At 38.5% G+C, this 8,636-nt stretch overlaps 1 protein-coding gene across 1 annotated transcript; it reads left to right on the top strand.

Annotated features, from left to right (window-relative positions):
- The first annotated feature begins 277 nt into the window (after window positions 1-277).
- Window positions 278-2,229, top strand: LOC122311129 (protein BASIC PENTACYSTEINE2-like). Its single transcript, XM_043125540.1, has 2 exons — window positions 278-458; window positions 1,079-2,229. The coding sequence occupies exon 2, from the start codon at window positions 1,084-1,086 to the stop codon at window positions 1,924-1,926; it is 843 nt and encodes a 280-aa protein (XP_042981474.1). The 5' UTR covers window positions 278-458; window positions 1,079-1,083; the 3' UTR covers window positions 1,927-2,229.
- The last annotated feature ends 6,407 nt before the right edge of the window (window positions 2,230-8,636 follow it).

Genomic DNA, 8,636 nt, shown 5'->3' with positions numbered 1-8,636 from the left:
TAAAAAGATTAATGAACTTTACAAAGGACGGAATAATGAGTGGGGAGGAAGTGGAGCCTCCAAAATGAACAAAAAGAAGATAAGAATATTGGAGGAGGCATTCGTTGTGACATGGCGTATGCCCAATCACCACCGCACTCAACTTTACCCCTTCCGCATTATCTGCGTGTATGAGAGACATGGCCCAGCCCCTTGGACTCATTTTCCTTTTATTTTGTTAGTGACAATAATAATAATATATGCCCAAAGATGGATACATTTTTATGCGCTCGCTCTCTCTATCTCTCTCTCTCACACACATTTCCAGGGCATTCTCTCTCCTTCCTTCTATCTCTATCTCTATATCTATCTCTATCTCTTTCTCTTTCTCTCTCTCTCTCTCTCTTTTCATTTCTCTCTCCTCTCTCCTCTCTCTCCAGAAGGGGCAAAACCCTAAAGAGCCGTTTACACCCACCCAAGTAAGTTTTCTCTCTCCTCTCTCCTCTCTCTCTCTCTCTCTCTCTCTCTCTCTCTCCGAGTTTTGAATATATGGGTCCTTGTACTATTGAAACTGTCTTTTCTTTTATATGTGCCTGAGGCCTAAATTGTGACTATGAATATACGATGCTCCTTATTGCACAGATCTAGACATTTTCACTCTCAGATTTGATTTTCCATATTTTTTAGAATTTCCATAAACGGAAATTAGAGATTTACTTCATTTATCTCTTGATGGGCCGCGTTTGGATGCTGAGAAAATGTTAGAAACAGAGAGAATTTGAACGGTGAAGCACATGCCACCTGAGTCGGATTTTAGGATTTGTCTCGGTGGATTTGAGATCTTCATTTCTTAGGAATATGAACAAAGCATAATCAAAAGATGCTAAAAATTTTCCCGCAATATTATCTTTCATCTTCTCAGCTGCCAAACAAGGGTCGATCTTCCTAATAAAGGGGGAATATACATGTGATGTTTCCAAATTGTTTTCGTAACGGTGTTTTCGATGACCCCTGTAATCTTTGTTCAAATGTTTCTTATGTGTGAAGGGGAAACGTATCATAGTTTGAATCTTTATCGCTATTTTTGCTTCTTATACAGTTGTCATGGATGATGACGCATTGAACATGCGCAATTGGGGTTACTATGAGCCGTCCTTCAAAGGGCATCTTGGTCTGCAGCTCATGTCAAGCATGGCAGACCGTGACACAAAACATTTTCTTCCCGGTCGTGACCCCAGTAGCATTATGGTTAACTCAGTAAATGGAACCTTTCATCCTCGAGATTGTGTTGTTTCGGAAGCACCTGTTCCTCTGAATTATGTGAGGGACAGTTGGGCAAACCAGAGGGATAAGTTTCTCAATATGTTGCCCGCTAATCCTAATTATGCCGTTCTCCCAGAAACTTCTGGAGCTCACTCCTTACAGATTTTACAACAACCCGCTCCACCAAGGGATGAAAGAGTCAGTAAAATTGAAGAGCCTCCTGTTAAAAATGAGCGTGGGCAAATGAAGAAAAGGCAAAGTGGGGATGCCCCAAAAACCCCAAAAGCAAAAAAGCCTAGGAAGCCGAGGGATAATAATAATTCTTCAGTTCAGCGTGTGAAGCCAGCAAAAAAGAATATCGATGTTGTCATAAATGGGATTGATATGGACATCTCTGGTATTCCTATCCCTGTTTGCTCATGTACTGGAACTCCTCAGCAATGTTATCGTTGGGGCTGTGGTGGTTGGCAGTCTGCTTGTTGTACCACAAATGTGTCTATGTATCCTTTGCCAATGAGTACAAAAAGACGCGGTGCAAGGATAGCTGGACGTAAAATGAGCCAGGGTGCATTTAAGAAGGTATTGGAAAAGCTTGCAGCTGAAGGTTATAATTTTGCTAACCCAATTGATCTGAGGACTCACTGGGCTAGACATGGTACTAACAAGTTCGTCACTATCAGGTAGAGTCACATTGGCGGTACCATTTGTGTGATCCACATTGCATTTGGTCGGTTTTAATCTGTATATTATATGTGGCCTTTTGCAGAGATCTTCCTGTTACTTTGTAGTCCATGAGTTTTCACTGTCATGACATTATTCTCAAAATTCGAACATCTAGGTTCCATTTCTTTACTTTTTACTTGTTTTGTTTCGGCTTATGTGATAAAGGCAACCAGTAACTTCTGTCCACCAGGGTTTATGTCAAGAGTTGTCATGTGTTGGACGCTTATTTTAATATACTATCCTTTGAGCTTTCAATTTATTTAATATCCTTTCCGCTTTCAATTAATTTTTGGCAATGATTAGCAATTAAATTCTTTTTTCCTTATTTTTCTTAATAATGTCACCCTATGGTACTTGCTTCCTCACTTTTGTTAATGCAAATGGCTACTACTGCTGTTAACGGAACTTGTGATTGTGGTTTAAATATTGCATCTCACTTGTCGTTGGGATTAGAACAATTAAATTGTATATTCCATACCTTGTTATATACTAGAAGAAAGGGGAATTATGTTCCAAACTATTGAATTCATGCTTTTGCACCCCTAAATCATAATGTTGATCATGTCTGTGTGGACTGATTCCTATGGAGTTGTTTGTCTCAAGGTTTTGAATGGTACGGCACGGTATTTACCGTGCCAAAATAGTAATTGGGACAGGCGAGGTAGGTGTTTCGTATCGGGTCAAATATTGGCCATGCCTTACGTTTCGGTCAATACTGGCCAGTTTTTGGTGTACCAGCTGAAATTAATGTAAAAATCTTGACTTTTTCGTGATTTTCACTCCAATTCTCACATCTGAAGACTATTTTCTTAACTTTTTTTAATCCCCTTTTTTCAAAGACTGAAAATCAAATCTGTACTCCCCTTTTCGTTATGAATGAGTGACTATTTTTTGTAATAGTTGGATTGAGAAGTTAGAGGTATTAGAGTTTTATAAATATGTGTTTCAACTTTTTAAGACTTGCATTGATGTTATTTTGAAAGATAATTTATCTATATCTAGACTATCCTGAAACGGTACCGGTACCGAAATATTTTGTTCTAGTGCCTTAACTGAAACAGTCTCTAGAACGGTATTAAAAACTTTGGTCGCTCTGTCTACTTTGCTTTACACTTTGATGCTCTTGGTATGTGTCTATCGTGTATATATTTCATTACCTTGTTCTATACTGGAAGAATAGGGAATTATGTTCCAGACTATTGAATTCATGCTTTTGCACCCCTAAATCAGAATACTGATCATGTCTGTCTGGACTGATTCCTGTGGAGTTGTCTGTCTACTTGCTTTACACTTTGATGCACCTGGTATGTGTCTATTATGTGTGTTTCAATTGTAATATATCTTGCTTTTGTTCATGAAATAGTTTGTGTGCATATGAAAGATTTGATATAAACCTAGGTGGAAACAATGTATATGAAGCAAAGAAGTAAAACAGTAATTAAATCTGCATCAGCATGTATAGAAGTGGTATCTGTACCAGCATATAGAACTGCATTCTTGGATATGCTAATAGGCTGTATATGTTGTTGTTGTCATGTTGACATACTATATTTGAGTTACCAAATTGAACTGTTATTATAAAGAAGCTATTTATGAAACAGAAGAATTCCCAAGTATATTTGATCTTCTGAAGCCTGCAAAACTCACTTTGATCTTGTCTAGGATTTTCATCTGGTTCATTAGTTTGCATCCCTATGTAATTCCACTTTTTTTTCTTGTTTTGAGAAGTTCCACAGTTATTATTGTGCCTTTGTATGAAAGAAATAAAGAAGAAAGCGGGTAAGAATGTACGTCTTTCATCTTCACCTTCCACATGATTCTCTCTCCCCCCATGAAGCATAATTTTGAGTTTCAATAATCTGAATATCGTCATACATGCTTTTGATTTTATATACTTCGTCTTCTGCATTTCTTCATGTGTTTGTCTGTGGGAATACTAGTTTGTCAAGTTTGAAAATAACATGATACTATTAATGCAACTTGAAAAGTTTCTAATATATGGTTTGGAAAATCTTTGAAAATGACAATGTGATGAAGCTTGTTTTCCATTGTGAATCAAAGATACATTTGCATTGCTTATAGAAAAGGATGTTCCTTAAACTAGCTTAGAAATTGAGCCTTGCCACATTTTTTTTTTTCTCGAATGTATATTTAGGCAGTCAAGCTATATGAATAATAGAAACACACTTGTTCAACGGTTTGAAAGATTTATGTGCTGCTTTGAGATCGTGTGCACAATATTTATAACCATACTTGTCAAAATAAAGTTATAACCATGCTCTGGGTAAACTTATAACTAACAGGCATAAAATTTAATATCCTCTTTTTTGGAATTTGGTGCATTTGTGAGATGTTCCCCTGAATGCATAGAAAGGGATGTTGTTTATGCAAGGAGTTATTATCTTACCTGCACTTTAAGGTGTGTGGTTCAGAATAGACATTGAAACATATCTCAGTATGACATTTGAGTACTGTGTAATTGTACGATATTGTAGCTGTTCTCGATTGTTCTACGAATGGTTCAGGTTCATTATGTATTGGTCAAATGTACTTTGTTCCGAATGGAGTGGAAATACCAGAGTTTGGTGGGGGTGAAGAGACCAATAGACAAATGACACTTTCACATGCTTCGTTTAAGAAGACCTGTGCTTATTTTTTGTATATTAGGAGGGAGGGAGAGAGAGAGAGAGAGAGAGAGAGAGAGAGAGAGAGAGAGAGAGAGAGAGAGAGCTACTGAAGATTTTTTTTGTCTGAGAACACTGCAATTCTTGCCCACTGAGGTCATAGATCTACCCAGATAAATTGTGATCCTCAACATGGCTTGAAGACTTAACGCTATGCCTCTGTTTCGAGAGTTTATTTTAGATTCTTCCTAGTCTCAATTTTTTTGGCAGAAAAATAAATTTATATTGGACAAGAAGCCACTTAATTAAGGCTGCTATCATCGAGTGTTGGTTTCGTCAAATCATGATCTTTAAGTTATGAACCTGACTGAGACACTGTCGTTTGGTATGAGCTGTATGAACTTAAGTTGCAACGCAGTGTTTTGGAAACATGCAGAAGGAATAAGCGGGATGCATGGGGGGCTTAAAACACGGTCGTTTTTGAACGGATTCTAGAAGCAGCAGTTTTGTTACACTAGATTTCCATCAACGTTGATATAAATTCTAGAGGATAGAAGAAAACAATTATGGAAAATCTCTTGTAAAACCTTAAACCTGTGGAGGCCGGATTACCTTGAATTAATCCCTAATCTTATGACAGTATTTTCATTTCATCTTCTTGTGTTGATTGGAATTTTATTACAATTTTAAGTATTACTGAAAGGGTTCCTAACAATTGGCATCATAGCCATATGATTCTTTATGGCGGATGGGGTAATATTCAAGAAGCAGCAAAGTTTGCTGCTGATTAAATCCATGGAAGAAATTTCTTGAAGAAATCCTGCAGTTTAGGGATTTAGTTGACCGAACGCATGAAAATTACAAGGTTTTCAAAATATCAATTAAAGAAATCATTTGGGGAGTGGCAAGGCCAAGTTGCGGAGGAAGACATAAAAAATGCAGCGGAGGTGGAAGATATTGAGGCAGTACCAACGAGAGTTTATCCCAAAAAAATTTCCCTCTACCCTCCCCATGCCTCATTTCTAACCCTAGAATAATTCTTCCCAAGGACAAGAACCGTGTCTGCCACGTTCACATTCACATTCACAAACATCAACAAATCATCCAATCCCATGTTTATAATCATTTTCTTCTTCCCACAAAAGCATTCTTGAAGATTTGATCCCCTTCCTCCCATTATATGCACCCATTCTCTCTCGAGAACATCTCTAGTCACCTAGCCCCTTGTCCTGCTCAATGACCTTACCCTCACTCTTGGTCGAATCAATTACTAGGTGGTGGGTTTTTTACCCTAGCATTTGCACTCCCTTTCAAACCCACAAAGCAGGGAATGACATAGGGGTCATCGGGAGCCACCATCACTACTCGCCAAACCACCTTGGGATATTCCAACACCTCCGTAGGCACTATTGTTGATCCAGAGTATGGGACAATGGTTGGCTTTGGGGTTTGCTAGACAATTTTTTGTGCAACTACAACGCCATGTATGATCCAGAGTATGGGACAATGGATGATAGGACTTGCTAAAGTAGGGACGTCAATCCACAAGCCATGGCAGAGATAAGAGTTGTATGCAATGATGTTGGGAACACCAATACTCCAATTGACAAGAGAGTTGCTTATTACAAAAGGGAGGGGATTTGTTATAAACTTGACTTAGACGGTATCATGTGGGAGGATGAACGTATGAACTTAAAGTTGCAACGCAGTGTTTTGGGAACATACAGAAGGAATCAACGGGATGCATGGGGGGGCTTGAAACACAGTTGTTTGGAAGGGATTCTAGAAGCAGCAATTTTGCTACACTAGATTTTCATCAACATTGATATAAATTCTAGAGGATAGAAGAAAATAATTAAGGAAAATCTCTTATAGAACTTGGAATTTGTGGAGGCCGGATTACCTTGAATTAATCCCCAATCTTATGACAGTGTTTTCATTTCATTTTCTTGTGTTGCTTGGAATCTGATTACAATTTAAAGTATTACTGGAAGGGTTCCTAACATCTTAGTTATAGTGAAACGTGATTCTAGGTCGTCTGCTGAGGTTGTATTTGTTACCATCTCTCCTCTAAAAGAGGTTCTCTTTCTTGTAGTTTGTTGGCTCTTTAGATTGAGCAACTGCTCTGCCACCAGAGTACATCGTCATTGGGGAATCACCCACTTTGATGGCAGCAAAATTTTCGGCCTCAATTGTGGAATTAACAATACAAAATTGATCGACACTCTAACTAACCACCACTCAAGTGTGTTTGGACATAGAGGTAATCTAAAAATTTATATGAGCTGATTTGAGATATGTTTGCATCTGAACGCAACCTTCCTCTTCCACTTTCGAAATTTGGCTTTTCGTTGGTCTTCTTGTCTTTTGAAGACCTTTGACTTCAATCAACACTACTTTTGTTTCGGGAATTGAATTGTTTTTTCGAATCTACTTCCTGTCAAAATTTTAAATAAAAAATAACTTTTTTTAAATTTTAAAATAAAATTAATATTAAAAATTTTTATTCTCACAATATTTTTATTTTATTTTTTTCTATTTTATCAAAACTAAAAAAATACTTAATTCAAACTATCTCATTATTATTAACAAATCATTTTATTAATATTCACAAATTTTTCATTTCATTTCATTGCTTAAGCGTCTCTTTAATCTTAAATGAGAAAATAAACCCAAATGGGATTGAAGAATTTGTTAATGTAACATCCCCTCCTTCTCTCTCTTATGGTCACGAGTCTAGTTCTGCTTGCCGAATCGCGATAGTGTGTTTTTAAAGATATTAAGTAATTTCTAAAGTGAGCCAGTGTTTTAAAACCTTTGAAAATTTTAAATGTCTTAAAAATATTTATATGAGATATTTCAAGTATTATTGGACCAAACTTGATTTTAAGTAAGACAATTATAATATTTTTGAAGAGTTCCAAAAATATTATAATTATGGAAAATCATTTTAATTAAATTATTTTAATCATTTAAAAATATTATGAGATTTAAATTATGTTGAACACTCTAAGTTTATTTAAATGGTTTTATTCTCTTAAAAATAGTTACCAAAACTTCATCATTTAATTAAGAATGAAGATTATATTTTAAAAACTAAAGTTTAGTTAAATAATATTTTATTTTAATTCCTCTCAGTGTTTTAAAGTTAATTAGTATTTTAATCATCACCATTAGATCGTTTTGAAAATTTCAAGATGAAGAGCTTAGATTAAATACCCGAGCCCTAACCTTTTTCCCCTCACTTTCTCTGTTTCCCTCTCTCTCCTCCCTCTCCTTTAGCTCACGCATGGAAGGCCTCCCCCTCCACTAAATCTCTTGTCCTCTCCAGCCCAGCCATCGCCAACCACCCAGCTTCACTGCTACCACCGACATCTCCCCCTCACGCCAACGAGCATCTTCCCATCACCGGTGAGCCCCCACAGCAGCCCTCTCTCTCTCTCTCTCTCTCTCTCTCTCCATTGAATCTCTTGTCCTCTCCAGCCAAGCCACCGCCAGCCACCCAACTTCACCGCCACCACCGGCATCTCCCCCTCACGCCTGCGAGCATCTTCCCATCACTGGTGAGCCCCCACAGCAGCTCTCTCTCTCTCTCTCTCTCTCTCTCTCTCTCTCTCTCTCTCTCTCTCTCTCTCTCTCTCTCCAAAATGGGTTTCACCCATTTCTCTCTTCATTGCGCCGCCGTACACGGCCAACCACGCCACTGAGCACCACCATTGGCCCCTCCTCTCACCAACAACCACCCTCATGGCTTCCCTTCCCTGCAGTTCTCTCCCTCTCCCTTGGATCACCCCACGCACGCACACAAGAAACGCATGGGTTCTCCATTGTGCGCTGCCGTACACGGCCACCCACGCCACCGCACCACCACCACCATGATCCTTGGCCACCTACAACCTCCTCGTAGCCTCCTCATGCCCAGCCAAACCCTCTACCTCTCTCACGCCCTTTGACTTTCCCATGGGTTTCTCCAACCATTTGGCCTGGATCCACCGCCCTCTAGCCAAGCGTGCTGCCTCCTCCTCGCCACCGTAGCTCCACCGCACC

Source organism: Carya illinoinensis, chromosome 5 (genome assembly GCF_018687715.1).
Source record: "Carya illinoinensis cultivar Pawnee chromosome 5, C.illinoinensisPawnee_v1, whole genome shotgun sequence".
Classification (NCBI taxonomy): domain Eukaryota; kingdom Viridiplantae; phylum Streptophyta; class Magnoliopsida; order Fagales; family Juglandaceae; genus Carya; species Carya illinoinensis.
This window is presented reverse-complemented; position numbering and strand designations above follow the sequence as displayed.

Excerpts from the sequence above, each read along its gene's own strand:
- LOC122311129 (XM_043125540.1), top strand. The coding sequence starts at position 1,084 with ATGGATGATGACGCATTGAACATGCGCAATTGGGGTTACTATGAGCCG.